The sequence below is a fragment of the Hyalella azteca genome, unplaced genomic scaffold (genome assembly GCF_000764305.2).
Source record: "Hyalella azteca isolate HAZT.00-mixed unplaced genomic scaffold, Hazt_2.0.2 contig5174, whole genome shotgun sequence".
NCBI lineage: Eukaryota > Metazoa > Arthropoda > Malacostraca > Amphipoda > Hyalellidae > Hyalella > Hyalella azteca.
Window position 1 is genome coordinate 18,920 of NW_025935373.1, and position 23,911 is coordinate 42,830.

The following is a 23,911-nucleotide window of genomic DNA, read 5'->3' on the forward strand; positions in this document are numbered from 1 at the left end:
GGAACGAGACTACAGGAGGAACGAGACTACAGGAGGAACGAGACTACAGGGGGAACGAGACTACAGGAGGAACGAGACTACAGGAGGAACGAGAGGAGCGAGGATGGCTGTTTTAGGTTAGGGGCTGCGAAAGAAACTGTGAAGTTCCCGATGGTGAAAGGTGAGGTATGAAAAATAAGAGTCTTGATGGAGACAACTGGGAAAGAGGGAGGTGACAGCAATCATGGCAAGAATTGAGTTTTCATGATTGTTGAAACAATAATAAAAAGCAAAATGATCACTAAACATACCAAATATCTATACACCGGCTTCACGATTTATTCATGTTATTTAATTTTTTTTGTGAAGGTGTCTCGGGAAAAGCGTCTCTTCTCTTAAATTGAACATTTTTTCATACCAGATAAATGTATATTACTACGAGGCCGACCGCTGCCATGGTCAAACATGGGGTCTTCAATTCCAATCGAAATCTTGGAATGAACGTGTTGGAATTTAGCTCGAGTACATCCCATACTTTTTTATTGACGTTCGTCCAAAATTTAAGAAATTGATCATCTTTCTGCACCATCAGTCACATCCATGGTCCACTTATTGCAATCTCCACTTTGTTTATACTTCAATCAAATTTAACGAACATTTATTTTTTATTGATTCAACAAGACCCTAAAACCTCCACTATGTTGATTAAATTATATTAATCTGGAATGCATTAAAATTGATTTATTGAAGTTACTTACATTTTAAAAGAAAAGAAGAAATCTGTAACACCGAACAAACATTCTTCACACACTCGAAACTTACGTTTTCCAGTAGAGACAACTTTGAACATTGAGTTTTTTGGACCTGCATCACAAGATGCATGCTTTTCTTTTGCTCAGTTTGCTATAGAGAAATTGATTTACTAACCAACAAGAAGAATAGGAATCTTGTCGCTGTGCGCTCTCAGTTCAGGTATCCATGTCTTAGAAAGGTTCTCGAAGCTGGACATTCGATCGAGACTGAAGCACAATATGAACACGCTAGTCTGTCGACAAAGTCCATCGTTATAGTTCAACGTCTTCGAATCGAAATGAATGAATATAATGTATAAAACAAATTCTTTAATTTTCCTTCCAATAATGGGAACAATCACTATCAACAAATATTTTGGAACGGTATCCTCCAACTAAAAGATTTATTTGTTTTTATGATGAAATTCCATCTGAGTAAGCACGGCTATTATTTCTTTCATATCAGCTATTGTAGTTGATTCGCGACAATAAAATATTAGGGTTGAAACGATTGCTTAATAGTGATACTCGTCACATCGTCGGGCAGCGGTAGGAAGTGCGTTTGTTAATTATATTCATTATCACTGTCATAATTAACGGAGAGCGGCGACCACCTACCAGAGGATATGAAAGAGGTCTTAACTTCTCGTACCCCTCTTGGCCAGCGGTGTCCCAGAGGGTCATGACGTAGGTCGTGTCGCCGATGACCTGTTCGTGCTTGTAGTTCTCGAATACAGTTGGCTCGTAGTCCTGCAAAAAAGATATTAAAATTGAAATTAGATAAACATTTCCCAATCCATGTATTCTGACCAGAATGTTCGCTAATGCATAAAACGGACAAAAACAGCGAAAAACCGGCGAGTGCAAACGCACGTGAAGATCACATACATGACATGCCAGCTGTAGCTTCATCTGTTGATAAGTTAATCTGTTATTGTAATGCAAACAGCGTCAGGGTACACTTCTTTTTTGGATCAGTCTGAGTGGTTTGAGTTCGGAATTTGTAACTTGAGCGATAGGCAAAAGTAAAGCATACGATGAATTATATACGAATTCTTATGCAGCCCAAGCACGACAGACGTGAAATATAAAATATTCCTTTATCATCTTGAGCAAACACGGCACGTCATTTTTGCCAACAAGGCCATGAGCAGGTCCCTAACAAAATTCGTGGACCGCCTAGGGTTCGGCCGAAAAGTCACTACACTCAGCGGAAAGTTATTCTGGGTCTGTTTGGCTACCCGATCGAAATCAGTGTCTGGGCCATAATCTACTTTCCGACTTTATAGTCGCCTGAGATAACGGTTGGCCGAGCCCAGTCATATCGAGCTAGCATGCTGCGCAGAGGCTGCCTATCGAACCCTGAGCCGAAGCGGACACAGAGAAGCTGATTAACGTACGTGTTCCCCGAGTCTTAGGCGGCCCAGATGCAGAGTCGCTCACACATTTAAATTTTGTTGGGGGTTCTTTTGTTTGCGCATGAATTTTAGTTTTTATTCTATTTTTCTTTTGTTACAGGATTTACAACTTTAATTATACAGTCATTTTTGACAAAATAACATGCATGAGGATAATTTCGGTCCTGAAATTGTTTCTGTGGTATGGCCCGTATGGGCGATAATAAAAATTAATAAGTAATTTAAGTGAACTGATTTTCTTGGCAATGATTAGAGCAGCTTCATCCAAAGAGTGCCGATGGAAGCTCACCTTTGGAAAGACGCCTTTGATGTGGGTGACGAGGAGACACGTCTTGCCTACCATGCCGTCGCCCACGACGATTACCTTCATGTCTTTGCCTGTGGCTGGACATATAGTCTTCCTGTTCATGGTGGTGGAGCCGGGGCTATGGTTCAGCAATACTATCGAATGTTTTAGATAAGTCAGCACGAATGAATCAAGATGGTGAATAAACTATCTACCTATTTATGAAAACTTTTGAGGTACGTGGTATTTTCTACACCGTTACCTTACGTAACAATCCACTATGCATAGTAAATGGGAGAACTTCAAATAAGGCATAAGCGATAGCAGCATATACTGCAGAGATTTGAAGAGAAAAATCAAATAAATTTGATAAACCAACAAAACAATTTTTGTGAAGGACAGAGATATTGATTAAATGACTTATTAGGGAAATTATCAAATTTCATGCCGTTAAGAATAAGATCACAGATGATTGAAACATACAACGAAACACCTAAATTGTTCTTAATTCAAAATTAACTCCTCATCTGTGCATTACAAAAACGTATATCGGAAATATTGACGTATATCGCTTCTCTAAAACAACCGATGTTCGTATCGGTAGATAAAAAACATAAATATAAACTCACATAAAAAGGATCTGTTCCGAATGCCCAGTTACATTAAAAGTATATACTAATAATTTGCAACTTGCTGGATATTACATATGAGGGGCTTCAAAAAGTTCGTGGAAAATGGACATAACTGAAAACTAAAGAAAAGAATATGTGCCCAATGCATTAGAACGATCCTGTACCAATGTATAACGTGTTCTCATATGAACCATTAAATTTATGTTATAAACGCGGGGCGCATTTTGAAAGCAACAACCGTTCATGCAAAACGGCATCTGCCGAAATTGAGGCCAGGTACAACAACAAATTCATAGTGATATAGAAGCTTGGGCGGAAGAACAGCAAAATCGGCAGCTCTCTGGGATAAGATTATAGAGACACACGTCTGTTTTTGGGGAAAGTCACGTCAGTTTTTGGGGAAAGTCACGTTAGTTTTTGGGAAATGTCACGTCAGTTTTTAGGGAAAACATTGGAAAACAATGAGTCCGTGATCTCATTGAAAAAAAGAACAACTTAATCAGTACCAGAGACATTAAACATCTCTCTGAGTTCCATACACAAAATTCTGGTGGGCAGTTTGGGACTGAGCAAGCCCTCTGCTCAATGGATTCCCACTTCCTAGGCAATTGCATCTAGATCAGGAAGAATCATGCAAGGGCCGATCTTGTTCATTGATTTCCTCGAGAGCAAGAAGAAAAATGCTACAGCTGTTTATTATAAAGAGATTTTATGAAAAAAACGCCGAAAAAGGTCTTGGCAAGCAGCATCGGCGCCAACGTACTCGTCCACCACGACAATGCACTCGCACATTGCGTTCGGCAGACAGAGGCTGTGCTACACGAATTTCAAAGGGAAATCATTCGGCATCCACCTAATAGGACCGACTTAGCCTCATCGACTTTTTTTCCAAACCTGACAAAATTATTGAAAAATACTCAGTTTCCAACTATTGAAAAATGCAAGAAGATCTGCCATAACGTGATTTCATTCGCATGACTCAGTTTTACACAGATGGATTTACATATAGGCTGGTATCAGCGTTCACAGAACTGTATCGACCTGGATAGGGCGTATGAATGAAAATAAAACTGATGCCTTGGATAGTTTTTTTCAACCTGCTGTTTATCCACGAACTTTTTGAGGTACCCTCGAACACGAAAGCTCTCGCACACTGAAGAACAAACCCAGGTTTAGTTCAATAGGAATGTTGATAAAAAAATTCCACATAGAGCAATTTCTTTAAGGAACACAAATCTTTGTGAAGCGGGAGGATGCTTCTTTCTTGATCGATACCTCGAATCTGAAAGAGTCAGACTGATATCAGCGATATCCGAATGATAGCAATGATAAGAAGGCGATAAAGCGTTGTCTAAATTAAGAATTCTGATAGCGCCTCACTCTGAATTATCCCACATGCGGCCAACTTGGTTTGACGCAAACTTCGAAATGATTGCAAGAAATTACCCAAATGCAGGTACACACATTTACCAGCTAATTTATGATTTAGGAGATTCCTCAATATATAATTGTGAAAGGTGATTGGAGGTGGATGTGGCTAGGATAAGCATGATATATTAATTATCCTATAAATACGATAGAATTATCCTAGTTCTTTCAAGGGACTAGGATTTGCGTAGAGAACACGCGACCCTACCACTTACCTTAAAGAGATAACCTTTATTTTTCGAATGGATTTTTGCAATTAAAAATTTGATAACTATTTCTAGCCCTAGCTAGTTTTTAACATTAGAAATGCAGCAAAATATAGAGCTTTATTTTAAATTTGATATCCGCCACAGCAAATTTGTTATTATTGAGCACCAAACGCTTACTAATGAGCCATGAGTGTGAGGATTAGATTTTGAAGCGTGACAGGATGCACTTCTCAGAATTGCGTGTAGTTTCTTAATAATTTCTGAACCAAAAACAAGCTGAGACTTACAGTTTAGAAGAGGGTGTGCTTAAGAGGTTGTGAATTGAGATTTAGAAGTGATAACAACCGTTCCTCTTCCCATTGATTGTAGTAAATATGTGTAGGATTGAGTAAGAATATGAAGGTTTAGAATGTTTATTGATGGGTTGGAGAATGACGGCACGACCAACACCTGAGGGTGGTATAGGTCTTTAGAATACAAGCATGACATGAGCATAATGGAGTAACAATATAAAAAGAATATAGAAAACACATATAGTATTTAGTTATGACAGTTATACTGAAATGTTTCATTACGTTATTGAATTCTAGTGGAACTTAGCATCTTACCCCCTTAGCTGATGTTCACCCCACGACGTAGCTAACAAATGACGCTAACACGCGATTGGCTAATGTGTATCCTGGATATATTTAATTGCAGTTGCAAAAGGCTGTAGTTGTTCTTTACCTTTCCATGAGTATATACATGCAAAAATAAAAAATCCTGAACACTTATTTTATCAGTTACACAATTTTATTGAAAGTACAGCATTCTTCAGGAGCTTATCAAGACCATCCGTAATAGGTTTGAATATAGAATCTTGTTTAGTAACATCCTAATTGTGTGTTGCCTCAATTCAATTTGGAATATTGCAGTTATTAATATAGTAGGACTAACAATAATGCTGTAATAATGAATAAAGGATGTTTACACTAAAAATGTACTATTTTAAAGATATTATAAAAAACATAAATGATTGGTTCCATATTGGGCTACGTTTCTTTAATAAAAAAAACACATAAGGTTTCTTTAGACCAATTCAAAAAAATTTGTGACTTTACGAATTATTGAAAATCAGTCGAAAAAGATCTTCCTATCTGCACCTAAAGTTGAATTCATGGCCCCTCGGTTCTGGAGAGGCCTACGAGTAGTGAGTCAAATAAAATAACGTCTGGGTATGGGATCTTGTTTGAAGTGGACTGTTCTTTCGTTATTACCTCATTTTAATGTGAGCTAATCGGACAATGAAAGAGTATGCAGGAAAATATTTTTATGAAATCAAATTTAAACAAAGGAGCGGAGTAAAAGTTCACTCTTTTAATTGACAGGAAAAGTTTATTTCAAATAAGTATAACATTGATAATTTGAAATAGGAATAAAAATTGTAAAGAACATGACGTTTTCTTTAAAATTAGTAACTATTCGGATTTCAAACAAGACCGAATATCTACATTCGATATAGAAATTAACTTGACAGACTAACGTTCTCGTATGGAAATGAATACGGAAGTGTAACCAACAGTAAATATTCGTTAAGGGAAAAAACTGTTGCTTAGTAGAGAAGTAAATATAATATTTACACATTGAATAAAAATCAATGCAATATGATTCTCCAGACACATCATCAATTACTTATAAATACGGCATTGAAATCCACTTAGAAGCGAGAATAAAACAGAAACAAACCCTGCGATTATCCCAGTCTAGTTTGGCACACGTGATAATTGAATAGACTAAATTAACAATAGGTTTCGGTCCGCCATGACAGAATAAAGAGGATTTTTTCAGCTATATTACTTATTGTAAACCGATCATTGGAACTCTGCTTTCGTAAATTACCTACATGGCCGATTAAAACAAAAAGGGCGGGTAAAACGAAGAAAATGTTCTTCCGATGGTCGCCAAATGAACGGTACCAAAGGTGAACAGTGAATAGAATGATTTAGGTGACACGAAACTCGGGAATCGCTGCGAATAAATCTTGCATTGCTTCACAACCTGAAATAAACAAGATGTGAACGATTATACAAAATTTACCAAGAAACTAATTCATGACTTGATTTGAGGACAGCAATCGGAGCTAAGGCATGAAAATGTGTATTGACGATCATTCTAGTGTGGCCAAGGCTAAATCGGATCAGAATGTCTACGGTATCAATGGCTCATTCAAAGCAAAAGATACTTGCTGAGAACATATGGAATGACGTTTGTGCCAAATTTTTGCTGTAGTTTGGCAGTAAATTGAGACAAAAACCCTAACATTTCCTGTTGATTGTCCATATATGTACATAGATCACAACTCGGCATTTGACGCTACGATCGTTGACGCAGGTTTCATGCATGAAAAACATAACGAGTAGTACAAGACGAGGAGACTATTCACTAGAATACTAAGACACCGGCAGTCGACAAACACTTATAATAGAGAATTCAGCATAAACATTTATACACAGTAATTTAAAGATGGTCCGCATTGCACCGAGCAAATATACATGGTACTTCATTAAATAAAACAGCTTTCAAATACACTAATACAAGCACATATTCACAGAAAGAAACGACAGAAGGCACCGATTTGTGTTGTTTGCACAACACAAGGATATCGAGATATTGAGTGCGTTTCTCATCCACTTAATTTATAGTGAAAGTTCAAGTAAAATTGCAGAAGTCTGCACTTGAAAATCTATGCATCAATTACGTATACAATTCTGAACAGATTCACGATTTCCATCCAGCAACTGGACTCAATTCAAAACAGCCCAGTTAATGAAGGTCGAAGGTAGAAATCAGCGATGCTTGACTTCAATATATCTTTTACGATCACAACAAGATCTGTACATGAGATGCATACATGTGACAACTATAAATATTTTTATATTTATGGTGCATACCATTCGCAGCACAGCCAGATAGGAAGACTACAACTGGGAACAATCACGGGGAAAATTTTATGAAGTAAGCATGCGTGTTGTTTTCGAGGAACTGAAGTTAAATCACACCGCAAGTTAATCCTAATCTAAGCAACTTTCTCTCAAAAATATTAGAATATTTACAACAGGAACGATATACCGACTCAGAATAAGCTTTTCCAAAACTAACAGTAAGGGCAGCTATAGTTTGCGTGAGACGTTGATATAGCAATAAGACTTCGAAATGTCTTTGTGCAGTTTGGACTCTGATGTTTAGAAAGAAACATACCACCAAATCTATCAGTTCCAAGCTCGGATAGGCTGCAGCAACAATTGCTAAAAAAACGCAGTAGCCATCCGTTCAATTACCGACGAAAGAACAACTTCAACAACGACGCCACATCAACGGTTGCGGCGATGCCAAAATTGCATCACCGCTTGCTTGTTGAGAGACACTTAAACAGTCACTCCTCGGACCACGCCTCAATACCAAGAACAAATGCCAAGAATACGAACCAAAAGTAAATCTTCCGCAGATACCATAAAAAATTGCTGTTACACGAAACGCCACTGGAGGAAGCAATTACTGCCATGGTATTGAATTATAAAGACTACAAAATACTGCAAGTTTTTGAGCTCTTTTTGAACTCGCCGGCAGCGGCAAGAGCCGCCGCTTCGAACACTTCTTTGAGGCCTTCCTGGGTGAGCGAGGAACACTCCAGGTACTGCAGCAGGCCTTTCTTGCGACACAAATTCTCGCCCAGTTTAGGACTTAGACCGTCAGTTCCTCGGCAGTCCTTCTTGGTGCCTGCCGAACAAAAATTTTTGTTGTGAACTAATGTGTGAACTGATTTGAGTACAGACTGAGACACATTTGTTTGTGTGAACTGATGTGAGTACAGACTACAGGAGAAACAAGACTTCAGGGGAATGAAAGGAATTAAAATTAATTGCAAGGCTGACCGCTGCAGCGGTCAAACATGAGGTCTACAATTACAACTGTAACCATTGGAGTGAATGTTTTCAAGTTTTAACTTGAAAACATGAGTACATCTCATGATGTACTCTTGAAAGCATGAGTACATCTCATGCTTTCTGATTGATGTTCCTCCAACAATCACGTAATTGATCATCTCTCCCTGACCCATCAGTCACATCCACGGTCCACTTATTGCCATCTCCACCTTTTTTTAACTTCGAACAAATTTTTATTTTTGTTAGTTCAATAAGGCATCCAAATCTCCACTGTGTTGACTAATTTCTACTTGTCTGGGATTTTTTAAAATTGATGTATTGAAGTTATTGACATTAAAGAAAGAAAAAATCTATAACAACGAAAAAAAGTTCTTCACACACTCATAATTTACGTTTTAAAGTAGAGACAATTTAGCTTAATAGATTTTTTGAGATACATCACAAGATGCATGCTACCGTTTTACTCTGTTTGCTATAATGAAATTAATTTACTCACCAACAAGAAGAATAGGAATCTTGTCGCTGTGCGCTCTCAGTTCAGGTATCCATTTCTTAGAAAGGTTCTCGAAGCTGGACATTGTATTTAGACTGAAGCACAATATGAACACGCTAGTCTGTTGACAAAGTCCATCGTAAATTTTACGTCTTTGAATCGAAATGAATGAATATAATGTAAAAAACACATTGTTTACTTTCCTTCCAGTAATAGGAACAACCACTATCAGTTAATACGAGGCGTGTCCGTAAAATAAGTACCACGGGCTGCCGCATTGGCTAGAATCGTTTCCATGCGTGGCTAGGCAGCATAGGCAGGTTGTATGATTTCCCCACTCCAATCCCTTCCCGTACCAGCGAGCCTGGCTCCCTGTAACGTTTAGTTTGCCTCAGTGATACAGCTTGATCTTGCGTCTCCAGCCAGCTGCGAGTTGCTGTCTGTTATTCGTTTCCTGACCGCTAAGAAGAAATCGGGGATGGAAATTCACAAAGAATTTTGTCAAGTGTATGGAGAAGGGTATATGAGCTTCGGGATGGATCAAGGGCTTTAAAAAATGGCCGTTTGATTTCCCACTCCAATCCCTTACCAAACCAGCGTGCCTGGCTCCCAGCTGTGACGTTTAGTCTTGCCTCAGTAGACGTCAGCGATGGAACCCCAGTGCAGGGCGGCCGATGCGAGGAAAGGGCCGTTTTTAACCCGCAGCCGTTGGTGGTCAGCTGTGAGCATTTTTGTCACCCATCTTGCGCAGACCTTTGAATAGCCTAAATGTTCAGTCAAAATCTTGTCAATTGTGGTTTTGCTGACCTCGGTAATTTTTCACACAGCTCTCAAACTGTAATCCGTCGATCTCCAAGCATTATCGCTTCCATTGGGCAATTGTTTCGTCAGAAACTAATTGCCGCCCTGCACGGGCGTCGTCGTGGACGTCAGTCCGGCCATTTGTAAGGTCACTGACTCATCTGCGCACCATCCCGGAGCTCGATCTTACACTTGTCGAAGTTCTTCGTGAATTTCCTTCGCCGATTTCTTCTTAGCGGCCAGGAAACTGTTAACAGACCGAAAATCGCAGCTGGCGGAAGACGCAAGAGGAAGCTCCATCGCTGACGTCGGCTGAGGCAATACTAAACGTCATTTACGTCGGACTGCAAGCATGCATGTGTGGCACGTCGCAGCCTCGCAGGGACACTGGCTTGGTAAAGGATTGCAGTGGGGGGAATCAAACAACCTGCCTCTGATACCTAGCCGCGCATAGAAATTATCCTAGCTGTAACGGCAGCCAGTGGAACTTGTTTTACGGACACGCCTCGTACTTTGAAACAGCATCCTCCAGCTACTAATAGATTTAATTGTAATAATGATGTAATTCCATGTAAATAAGCACGGCTATTATTCCCTTCATAAAAGCTATTGAAATTGATTCGAGAAATAAACTATCATTGTTGAAACGATTGCTTAATAATGATACTCGTTATTACGTCGAGCAGCAGTGAGAAGTGCAATTGTTATTCCTCATCACTTTTATAAATAATAGAGACCGACGGCCACTAACCAGAGGATATGATAGAGGCCGTAACTTCTCGTACTCCTCTTGGCCAGCGGTGTCCCAGAGAGTCATGACGTAGGTCGTGTCGCCGATGACCTGTTCGTGCTTGTAGTTCTCGAATACAGTTGGCACGTACTCCTGCAAAAAGTTATTCTATTTTTAAATTCGACTCAATATTTTTAACCCAGGAGTTCTGACGAGAAAGTTCGCTAATTCATAAAACGAACATCAGAAGCGAAGAACCGGCGAGGACAAACTCACGCGAAGATCACCCACATTCTGTAGCTTCTAACAAGAGTAAAGTTCAAGTCTTTTTCAGAGGGAGGACCGCGCGATCTGAAGATAATGCCGAACAAGTCGTGGCCAGCAACAGTCTACTACAATAGCTGGACGGGCAAGAATATGGGCTGGAAGATCTTCATCTGCAGATAAGTTAATCGATCATTGTAACGCAAACAGCGTCAGGGTAAACTTTAGTTTTGGATCAGTCTGGATGGTTTGAGGACGATTATTGTAACTTGAACGATAGTTGAAAGCAAAACATAGACGAATTCTTGAGCAGCTCAAACCAGACAGACGTAAAATATAAAATATTCCTTTGTAATCTTGAATAAACACGGCACCTCATTTTGGCCAACAAGGTCAAGATCAGGTGCTTTTGTATCTGCGTGAATTTAAATTTTATTCTCTAGTTTTTTTTTGTTACAGGATTTACAGCTAAAATTATAAGTTATTTGTAACAAAATAACATGGATGAGAATAATTTCGGTCCTAAAACTTTGCTTTTGTAGTATGGGCGACAAAACAAATCAGTAAGTTAATTCAAGTAAACTGAGATTCTTAGAAATGGTTGGAGCAGCTTTGTCAAGGGTGCTGATGGAAACTAACCTCTGGAAAGACGCCTTTGATGTGGGTGACGAGGAGACACGTCTTGCCAACGGTGCCGTCACCCACGACGGTTACCTTCATGTCTTTGCCTGTGGCTGGACATATAGTCTTCCTGTTCATGGTGGTGAAGCCGGGGCGCAGGTTCAGAAATACTATCGATTGTTGTAGATAAGTCAGCACGAATGAATCAAGATGGTGAATAAATTATTTAAGAAAACTGTTGAGGCACGTGGTATTTTCTACACTGTTACCTTAGCTAACAATCCATTAGGCATAGTAAAAGTGAGAACTTCAATTATGCTATATCAGCATATACTCTATATAGAGATTTGAAGAGAAAAATCGAAGAAATTTGAAAATTACCAACAATAAAATTTCTGTGGAGGACAGAGATATTGATTAAATGACTTCATGAGGATATTATCAAATTTCATGCCGTTAAGAATGAGATCACAGACGATTGGAACAGACAACAAAACACCTGAATTGTTTCGTAATTCAAAATTAACTCCTCATTTGCGTATAACAAAACACAAGCATGTTGACTTCCAGAGCCATGAAAACGATGTTGCAACAAAACTTGTGTGTCCACTAGTCGCTGAAAAGTATTGATTGTCATTCTCCAAGTTAATTTCTCTAGCAGTAAACACTTTATAGGTTCAACGAAGAATAGCGTTTATCTAGCCTACGGCATTATTGTGTTCTTCGAGTCTTAAATAACAATGGGCAGACAGTTTCCAGGAAACATGATCGTTGTTAATCCAGTATTAGCTTGCAGGGGCAAACGGTTTCAGGCTCAGGTCGCATATCAGCAAAAGAAAAACGAGCATGAACACAGATAACTATAAGACAGAAGGATTCAGCGTAGATAGCGTCGAGCGTTGGGGCATGAACAAGCTCTTAGGCCCCTTTCACACAGGGCAGTAAATACTGCCAGCGTCCGACAGTATTTACTGCCGAACCTTAGCGGACATACGAAATGTGCACTGCTGTTCACACACGACTGCATTCACTGCGGCGTAGAATTTGACGCCTGACGCCAGCGTCTGTCCTGCTAAAACTGCGGCAGTAGATTTGTCGCGCAGTTTAGCTTGCAATGGTCTTCAATGTAATCTTTCACACTGGGCGGTTTTTGACGCCAGATCCCAGCAGACAGTGGGGCCGTATTTTAGGTGCATAATAAACAGCACTGCTAGACTGATAGATTATAGACTGATATTGTAACATAAATATCGGTACATAAATATTGTTACACAAACATAAAGATATACATTGTTAAATATATATTTCCTTAATTTTCATAAAGAAATATTGTTACATAAACATAGAGATGGACTGATGGTGCATAAAGCACTGCAAGACTGATAGATCCCAGCAGTAAAAAGCGCCTCGTGTGAAAGATTGCGCTGTAAATACTGCCGCGGCATTTTTGACGCGGCAGTATCTACTGCCCTGTGTGAAAGGGGCTTTATATCGGGCGCGTTAAGAGGTAGCGAGCTCCGTCGTAAAGACCAGATAATGCATAAATACCTCACGAGTCTAAGCATTCACACTAATGTTTACAACTGAAAGGGTTTTAATTGGAAAGGAGATAATTTTCAAAGTAAATATGAATAAATAATTTGGTTGAGGTTATTTCAAAACTTTCAAAACGATCGGTACAAACGGTGTATATATATAGGCAACGGGACCGATGAATTGTTTTCAAATTCTGAAGAAGCGTATAGTTCTCTTGATGAAAGTTAAGTTACCAAGCTTTGATGCGAGGCGTGTGTAACCAGAAATAAATTGCACTTGAGGGACGGTAATTTACTTCCGCTGTGCAAATACGCGCTTCTAGAAGAAAAAGTGTGCAGTCTACTCTACTGGTCCCTGACCAATATAGTGGTTTAATTATTTATTGGATGTACCAAAGGAAAATTTTTACTTGTTAACATAGACAAGAACACAACTCACAATTCAGTTAAAACCGACTTACAATTGATTGGGCCTAACAAAAGAATTTTACCATAAATCCAGCGGAAATCTTCACACACATGATACTTAGAATTCTTAATGTTCTTCAATTTCTAAGGTTCAACCTCATACAATGTTGGGCATAATAAAGCTTTACAACTTGCGCACGAAATTTTTGAATTGAAATTGAAGAAGTAGGCCATTGGCTTATTTCTTCAGTGCCGACACTTTTATTATAACAAAGAAAGGCTATCACGGGGAGATGGGCATCTCTCATCTGTAGTGTTGTGTTGGTAAGCTCATCACTGCGCCAACATTTTAACATAGCCATACCGTTTTATGAGACACTGAAACTTAAGCCGCGACTGACATGTTCAAACAAGATTTTTTCAACGTGACCATAATCCATCACTGCGCCAACACTTAACATAGCCATACCGTTTTATGAGACACTGAAACTTAAGCCGCGACTGACATGTTCAAACAAGATTTTTTTTAACGTGACCACGTCCTCAAAATTCCTTGAACTTAGGCTATATATGTTTCAGGCATACGATTCATCAGCGATTTAAAAAATACAATTTTCTTAAATAATACGACATACTAGAAAAAATATTAACTCATGAGACAAAAAATTTGAACAGGCATCTCAATTAGTACCAGGGGTAAAACATCCGCCCAAATAATTACTTCAACGGAAATTCTGAAGTGAATAAGTTGTTGGGCGTTGGACGTGGGACTGGGAGTGACTCAGCCACCAATCACAGGACGGCTTCGGAGGCGGCCACCCGCATGACTTTATTCAACGGAATGCTCCTGATGCCAACCAATTAAGCGTCTAACCCATATGCAAAGTCTGAGCGTCTTAGTCGTATTCAGGTCCTCAATGCAATTATCAGAAAAATTGTGGGTAAGCCCAGATTATTATGTACAAATTTTTAACAATATATTCTAACAACAGATTAAGACTCGTCGAATGGTCCAGATTTAATGAGAAATTTGATGTAGCTACAGATGAGAATTTCGAGTTGGTTCATTTTTACTGTGGTCCAAATTCACCTCGCAGTCGAAGACGTAACTATAGGAGAGAAACGAACACAAGCCATTCTTAGAAATATATAAGCAGCGGATATTAGCGATAATAGAATCTGCATGGGTTTAACAAACAGCACGAAGCTGAAATGAGCTAAACTCAATTTATTGATAACTGAGTTTAACAAACAGCACGAAGCTAAAATGAACTCAATTCATTAATAAATGTAGTCAGAAGAATTCAAATTCAGTCCAAGAGTAGGAGTATAATCGAGGCTCTGCAGGGTTCAAGATGTTAAAGTACCTGCACTGAGCTTACGGCTTGCAACTCGATGTTGACTTAAAGTCACAAAACGCTATAGTTAATACGTCGCTGTTTAAAGGAATATATTGTTGCCAATCAAAATAACTTAAACGATCGACAATGAAGGTCTTTCGATCTTGAGCGTTATCAGTGAATAGATTGCGTCAAGTAGGAACGAATAATAGGTATCACTGCATTATGAAACACTGCATTGAGACATACCGCATTTTCGTTTTTCTCATACGAGGCGTGACGAAAATGTTTTTATGCAAGAAACTACACATTGAATGACATCTTGACATTAAATCAAGGAAATTACGTGGACATCTTGAAATACCAGGAGTCACTGTGCCATAGTTAAATACCAGTTGTCACTGTGCCATAGTTAAATACCAGTTGTCACTGTGCCATAGTTAAATGGAAATTCTATTTAGCCGAAATGTGTACTCAGATGATTGACTTATTGATACATTAGGGTATTGTTGCAAGATCATGTGCATGCCAGCTACATTACTACATAAGAAAATTTAACTTGGACTGTTGAATCTACTCAGTTTAGTTCAAACATTAATTTAATTTTCAAACATTGCAATGTTAACTTCATGGTTACTATTGAAGAAAACAACTTGAATAACAAACTGGCAGTCTATACTGCCACAAAATTTTGAAGCACTAAATGAAATAAATTGAACAACTCGTTTCTATCAAAATAAATACATGTAGGATGACGGAAATAGTGATGTTTATCGCTTTTCTAAAACAATCGATACTTGACTTCGTATCCGCAATTAAGAAATATATATACGTACTGGAACGTAAACTCACCTAAAAAATATCTCTGTTCCCAATGTCAAGTTACATTCAAAGCATATACTATTGATTTGCAACTTGCTGGAGATCACAAACAGGAAAGCACTCGCACATTAAAGAACAAATCCGTGTTTTGATCATTAGGAACAATGAGAAATAAATTCCACATAGAGCTTGTTCTTTAGGGAGCACAAGTCTTTGTGAAGCGGGAGGATGCTTCTTTCTTGATCAATACCTCGAACCTTCAGCGATATCTGAATGATAGCGATGATAAGAAGGCGATAAAGCGTTATCTAAATAGAGAATTATGATAGCGCCCTACTCAAAATTATCATACATGCGTCCAACTTGGTGTGAAGCAACCTTCGAAATGGTTGCAGGAAATTACCCAAATGCAGGTGCACACTTTTACCAGCCAATTTATGATTCATGAGATTCCTCAATATATAATTATAAAAGGTGATTGGAGGTGGAGGTTACTAGGATAATTATGATATAATTACCCTAGCCCTTTCAAGGTACTAGGATTTTCGTAGAGAACGCGCGACCCCACCACTACAACAGATAACCTTAATTTTTTGAATGGATTTTTACAATTAAAACTATTTCTAGCACTAGCAAGTTTTTAACATGATGAAGGCAGCAAAATACAGAGCTTTATTTCAAACTTAATATCCGCTTCAGTAAATCAGTGATTATTAAGCACCAAACGCTTACTAATAAGCCATGAGTATGAGGATTAGATATTGGAGCGTGACAGGATGCACTTCTCAGAATTGCGTGAGGTTTCTTTATCATTTCAGAACCAAAAACAAGCTGAGACTTACAGGAGGTTCGAGCTAAGTTCGTTTAATATGTGTTTATTTCAATACTACTGTTTAAATTTATTGAATTTTCATTTGTGTTATAACAGTAGGCTGCTCTAACTTATCCACTCTTGTTTCTCAAGGCAGAAATAGGCGGACGATATGGCAGTGGTTGTCCAGATACAAAACACCATTATTACGTATGGCCCCCCAAACACAAAGTAAATAATTTCTCATATTTTATGAAATGTGAGGGATTATTCCAGCAATGTGCAAAAGTTTCACGATAAACGTAAGTTTGTGGGTTTTAAACTTAATATTAATAGATCATATATTAATATAAATTTTTACGATATTGGAGACTTAATTAAGCTTATGCGTTGAAGATATTACAGCAGCAAAAGCAGGCATGGTGAAGTCATGCAATATGGTCTTTGTGTTAAGACCGCAAATTTACTTTTATCGTATTACCTGAAGATATTAAATTTCGCTATAAAAAATAAATATGTAGGAATTTTGCTATAACACAAATTTTCATTTGTGTTATAACAGGACACAAGTTTGCTGCTCTTACTTATCCAGCGAAGTACAAATAAAGATACAGTAAATAAAATTTCAGGAATTACGGATGTATATAAATTACTGCGGAAGTCACGCAGAAATAACAAATAAAATAGTGTTTTAAAATAGTGTAATCGGAATAAAAGGTACAACTGCATTGCAGTTATTGCACAGGCAAATTGAAAACAATTTTTTTAATGAGAGGAACGAAATACAATACAGTCAATTGCCGGAGTTCATAATGTTATTATAAATTTAATACCCAAGTCTCCAATATCATAAAACTTATGAACAGGGAATATTCCTGCACTGTGCAAAAGTTTTATGATAAAAGTAAGTTTATGGTCTTAGCACAATTCTTTTGTCAATTAAATTCAATTAACAAAGAACTGACTAATTGATTAACGTTTTACAAGATTTAAATTAATACAATAATGCTGTTCCTGGCATGACCTCATCGTAGGTGTTCTTCCCACGGTTATATCTTGAAGTGAAGATGTGGTGCATGACGTCACCATACCTGCTTTTGCTGCTGTAATATCTTTAACGGATAAGCGAAGTAAAAAAACGAGTCGTCTCGCACGCGCTACACGTGGTGTCGTAGGTGCTACACGTAGTGCCGCACGCGCTACACGTAGTGTCGCACGTGCTACACGCTGTCTCTTATACACATCTAGATGTGTATAAGAGACAGGTGCTACACCACGTGTAGCGCGTGCGACACCACGTGTAGCACGTGCGACACCACGTGTAGCTGTCTCTTATACACATCTAGATGTGTATAAGAGACAGGTGTCGCAGGTGCTACACGTGGTGTCGTAGGTGCTACACGTGGTGTCGTAGGTGCTACAGGAGGAGCAGTTCGAGATGAAGTCGCAAGGTGGCGCAACGGACCGGAAATACGAGATAAATCCAACCAGACACCAGCCATGAAAATTAAAGTAAGCGAATGCCGCGAAATTTTGCGAGATGGGAAAATGTGCGAGAAGGGAAAAGGTTCGAGATTAGGGAAAAGGGTCGATTAGGCAGGTTCGATTTGAAATCGTGTAGAGTCCTACTGCTCCATGTTCGTCGTCTTACGAGGAATCAGAATCGCATTGGACCATATTGGCGCAAAAATAAGTTATAAAATGATGTACTCGCAATTAGAGATGCAACTGCAGTGCAGTTATTGCACAGGTAAACATGAAAACAATAATCTTCATTTTTTTATGAATGAGAAGGGCGAAATATGAGTACAATACAGTCAATAGCCGGAGCGCGCAATACACAATTTATCGAAAAAATGTGCAAACGAAGAAAAATATATACAACGAATGTAAACAATTTCATTCAGAGACAAGCGGCTTTTACGCAAGCACCTCACAAAGTAAATGAACTATAATCAGGAATTACTGAAGTATATAAATTACTGCGAAAATTCATTGGAAAACCAAATAAAACTTTTGTCAGCGATAGTATCAGCAAAGTAATCTTGGTGCCCAATGAGTGCATTAAAAATGTCATATCAATTGCTAGAAACCACGAAGTGATATCATAAATTGAGCTGGCTCTACCAAGATTATACCTATAATAATATACGTATCGTACATGGATAGGTATGAGGTCGTCAGATTATACGAATTTCAGTGAATGATTTGGACCAGCTGTTCCAAAGATTATAGTCCAGTTTTATCTATAAACCTAAACAAGGTACCTACCGTATTAAAATTAAATAAAAACCAAATAAAATAGGGCCGGAACGTCAGCTACACCTTAGAGTTTATCGATTTTGTTACATGAACGCGAAAAGTCGAATAATTGGCTTATACATTTTTTATCGCCGAGGTTTAACCTATAGCTAAATAAAAGAGGAAAAAATTATGGATGCTAGTTACGCTTTATAGGTAGTAATAAACTATATATCAAACTTATTACAACATGTACTTCTCAAAATTTTTCTGTTCTGGTTATTGTAAATAATTACTCGGGCATATTGTTATACAATTTACAGGGCACGGTGAAGGTCGTTCGCACAGGAAGAGCCGAGAAGAATGAACGATTCAGCAAGCAGTCGACTCAGACAAGTCGGGTGCTCGTAGGGAGGCAGTTAGTTCAATTTGAGCCGATTTACGATGGCAGCTGACCCTCTCTACACATTGTACAACGCTCCCACAGCACATATATACTGCACATATAGGGTATCTTCACACCGCGTTCAACAGCACAACCTACACACTGCGAACATTAGCTGGCACTAGAAAATATGTTCGCATCATGTTACCACGGTACTGCCCCAAGACTATGAATATAAGCCAAAGCAAAAATGGTTATCTGTACATCGCATTAAAACAATATAAGCACCAGTCTGCATTTAGAGATACTAACAAAAAGGTATGGTATATAGGTATGAAAGGGAAACAAAACCATTTCCCCATGGAGAATAGAGTACCGTACTTTGATTCACGAGAATATGAATGGAGACAAAAACGATGAAAATTGTCGATCAATTTCAACTAATATGTACAGTGTACATGGGTGTAGGCCAATGGGGAATGAGTGTAGAAGAAGTCACAACAGAACTTAATTTTAAACATAGAACGGCTTCATCGGAGGCTGTAAACACGAGTCCCATAGCTTGGCCTTGGATCAATAGGAAGGAACCTGGAGATTTCGGGGCTCAGGCTGACGCGTTCCATAAATTCCGTTCAGTTCAGCACACCGTTCCCACCACGCAGTGCTGGATGGGCAGGGATTGGCAAATTGGCAGAACAAATGAGCGTCATGCTGCTCCTTTATAAAATTAGCTTTCATCAAATTTACGCCATAAAATTCCCTTATAAATTTAAATAAAGTACGGCATGCCAACATATAAATAATGGACTATTTATCGCTGCAATGCGTAGACGAGTTCAGGTTACTGAGGTTTAATTTTTGAGTTGTGGAGTAGTAAATGGAGCTGCCACTTCATTTTCTCTAATTAAAATTATTTTCGAGCAAACCACATATCGGGAAATAAAAATTGTAAATTAAAATATTGTCAATATTATTAATACTATTAATACTTCATTTGAATTAATTCTCCATGAACTTATAATTTTTCCCAGTTATGCCCTACGTTGATAGGGATGATATCCCAGCTTTTTAGAGGGTCAGTACGGCAGGGCCATATGCATATCGCTGCCATGAAACGTAACGAAATTTTCTGAAAATTTACGATGACACTTTGGAGTCAGCGCAAACGGGATGTACTTCGGCATCCTTATTCACTTTAATTGAAGTCACCGCCTCCATTGAGTAGCATTAGACATGACATCCTAGCCATAAGAATGCAGCTTCATTGCGAATGCCTGCAATACGATTCAGGCTGACATTTCACTGAAAGTAAGTTATAGACGCTTTTATTTAGATCGAATTTATCACTCTTACCCCAGAATGCGTTTCGTGGGTGTCAACGTTTAACATTTGCACCCACAAAATATACAAAACCTTTGCGTCCCTGTTTAAACATTGACTGCCAAAAAATTGCCAATAAATTTGACAAACAGGCGCACAAAAGTGTACACAGTTCAAATATAACGTAAATAAATCGAATTATCCAGACAATTTATTCCGAACTAATACGATTTTTCGTTCATAAAGAATATCATGAGTATGATATTCTGATAAATGATATTCATAAATATTATGATAAATGATTTCAAAGTGAAGAATATCATGCACTCTGCTCCATCGTAACGAGTGTATATGCACTTGGTCTAGCATCGCGGGCGCCGTTGGCGACTGTCGGCGATGTTGGAAAAATTTAAACCGGTTTGTGGCACCTCACGCCAGCCAGGGCACGTCCAGTCTGACCCCAACGCTCCAGTCCAGCTTTCAAGGGTTCATAAGGTTAACACATATCACATTTAACCTCACATTCAAGTGTTCTAAGACAACCATATTTAAAATGGCTTTCGATACCTAGTCATGAAATTTTGGTCTCGTCGTCTAATTCATGAGTTTGATCTTGCACTTAGTACGGACATGGTAAAATATTAATTGAACTGAATCATGCTTTGAAAAAATACGCAGTGTCGTGCATTTCTTCATTTCAAAAGAACCCTGCCAAATAAAATATGTAGATAGCGATGAACTCGATTAATTCATTTTACAGACTCGTTTATATTCTACGCATAATCTAAACAAGACATGTCACATAAAATTCAAAGTAAGGAAAACTCCAACGAATGCTCTAGGTAGTACTTAAAACTGGATGCATTACTAAATCTTGTCCATCAAAGCATCAATCAAATTCCGTTTATCAGGGATCAGGGCAAACAACTATAAGTTAAACTAATGTGGGGCCTTTAAAACGTTCATTACGCAAGTTCGTTCATAATTTCTCGCGCACGATAAACTGAGACCACAGACACAACCATAGAATGAACCGAAATAAACCATGGCGACCAGAGGAGCGAATCATCATACCAATGGGGTGGAGTCGCCTAGAAAGATAAAATCGACACAAAATTATCTCAAGGCTGGACTGATGTTAATTGCACAAATAATGGAACTAGAAAGATGCGTGCGTAAAACTCGCTACCGTAGTTTAGTTATTCTCCGCCATAATTAGTGCCTAATGTTAAAAGTTACATTCGAGCAAATCAATGATCATATATTCAATAACGAAATAAGAGAATCCCTTAACTCTGATTGAACACATATTCTCATCAAAAATACTAAAAACCACGAATTTTTCTAACAAATAATGACAATGGATAATGGACAAGGGAAGTCAGTGGAAGGCGAGGGGGCGGTTACCCATAATGAAGTATATATACAGTAGCTATTTCCGCCGCCTACCTTCATGATTCATGACTGTGAATTGCTGCACAGAATACTAGGTGATCAAGTGTTGTTGAACCAAGTCAGGTGCAGCTGTGCAGAGTATCGATTTCCGGACCAATGGGTAAGGAACATCCAGCGTCCAGTCACACAATGAACACTCGCCACAGATAGGTAACGAAGTTTCCTGTTCTTATAAACTCATTACCGTGAAAGCCAGCTATCACAGTTGAGAGGATATGGTAAACAAGAAAGGCTAACTCACAAAATAAAAAAAACTTCTGTGTATCCAACACTTACAACATTTTTTATAGTAAGTGGCTGGAGAATTCTCGACAAGGTTGTTTTTGAGACTCCAGCCTAGGAAGCCTAATGGAGTTTGTGTCGGGTAACCCAAAACAACCAAATCTTCAACCGACTGATTTTAAAATCAAGGGCAATTTCTGCGATCTATTCGAACCCAATCATCCATGAGAGGCTACAGTGGCCGAATACGGCCAGTTGAATGGCTTCGCAGTTAAGTATTCATTCACATTGCTAAAATTACCTCTGTAAACTAGCGGCCACCGCTAAGAACAAAGAGGCTTTCGCGCTGAACACTGCGGGCGCAAACGGAACTACTCAGCCCATTTGGAGGAATGGTGTCGATAGAATGCGAAACACCTAAATATTACATTACAATCATCAAATTTGATCATTATCGCTAAATTTTGATAATGATGAAGCCTTTTAGACGGTGACAATGACCCAATAGAAGAGGTACTTTGTCATTCAGATAGAATGAACGGAATTTGATCTCTAACTAAATTTTTTATCAATAATTGGGCTGTATTATAACATATTAAACGCATTCGCATTTTACCGTTGGATTACTGAACTGATATAAATTCACACACATAAACCTCCCGAAATCGACGATGCCAGACGACGTAAATTATCATCGTCAGTCAACGATAGTAAATAATTGAAGGATATGATATTATAACATATTATAAGTGCTGATTAGAATTTAGCAGCCTCCAACATTTGAGGAAATGAATTAAAATCAGGCACCAAGTAAGTATCTTCAGAGTTAGAGCAAAAAACTGAAATTTTAGCTCACTGTATGATCTCCATCATTCGTTCGAAGCTCAGGTCCATTTCCACCGTTAATTTCGAGCTAGCCACTAGACACAAAAAATACACTTCTAGGAGCTCCTTAATTAACGAGTGGCTGGCTCACCACAGCCTGGCTGGCAGTCGAGCAAGAAGCCTGCGCGTCTCGACGTAATCTTGATTATCGCGCTGCATCCGTTGAGCGAGATAAGGCCACGGCGGTTGAGTCATCATTCATCTTCACGTGATAAACCTTACTCATTTCAGCTCAAGCTTAGCCTAGCATATAGGTAGTCCAATAACTCACACACATTCTGAAATGTTTTTAGGTTATCCAACTGTGAACAAGACAAGTTTCACAGAAAACTAGTTTCGCGAATCAGAGCGAATACAACTTTCAACAGTACTCGTATGGGATTCACTTTAATGACCCCAGTATGGTGTATGGGCAATTAATCTTACATGCATGAAGATAGTAAATGTAGTGGAAAAAGAGAAAAAATGAGGAAAGGAATACAACTCATGTTTTGAAATGCTCCCGAATAGAAATTTAAAATTTTTAATTTTATTGCATTCAACCAATGCAAGATTTTACCTTAACAAATGTAAAAGATCGACGAGTTGTAAGTTGAAACTATGGCTCATGAGTCATGCCTCATGGCTATGCTATCATAGTTTCACCAAGCAAGTGAAACTATGGGTACCTAGCATCCCACGCAATACAAAATGCATCACCGCACTTACATAAACTAAAAATGTAGCGTCATAAATAACACATGCATTCAGGTGTTAAAAATGCGACTTGTACCCTGAAACGGAAGCTATCTCGGCTCAACTAACTCAAACTCGAAACTTGAGCTCGATTCTATCCCAACAGCGAGTGGCGAGTGCTTAGTGTTAGTGGTAAATGGAGAAGTCTGCTGCCTCATAGTCTCATACAGTGCGAGA

The 23,911-nt window shown here is 38.6% G+C and overlaps 2 protein-coding genes across 2 annotated transcripts in view; both read right to left on the reverse strand.

The window, feature by feature from the left end:
* The window catches only part of LOC108671669 (cell division control protein 42 homolog), a 6,555-nt gene extending 3,661 nt beyond the window's left edge, over positions 1-2,894 (reverse strand). The window contains exons 1-3 of the mRNA XM_018159239.2: positions 2,478-2,894; positions 1,389-1,520; positions 907-1,024 (exon numbers count right to left, since the gene is read on the reverse strand). Of these exons, the coding sequence (XP_018014728.1) occupies positions 907-1,024; positions 1,389-1,520; positions 2,478-2,597 (370 nt within the window). The 5' untranslated portion in view covers positions 2,598-2,894. The remainder of the gene's footprint in view (positions 1-906; positions 1,025-1,388; positions 1,521-2,477) is intronic.
* A 2,248-nt stretch (positions 2,895-5,142) lies between these two features.
* On the reverse strand, positions 5,143-11,968 carry LOC108671668 (cell division control protein 42 homolog). The gene is made up of 4 exons (XM_018159238.1): positions 11,594-11,968; positions 10,712-10,843; positions 9,163-9,280; positions 5,143-8,499 (listed from the first exon to the last, which is right to left on the reverse strand). The coding sequence occupies exons 1-4, from the start codon at positions 11,711-11,713 to the stop codon at positions 8,303-8,305; spliced, it is 567 nt and encodes a 188-aa protein (XP_018014727.1). The 5' UTR covers positions 11,714-11,968; the 3' UTR covers positions 5,143-8,302.
* Between the last annotated feature and the right edge of the window lie 11,943 nt (positions 11,969-23,911).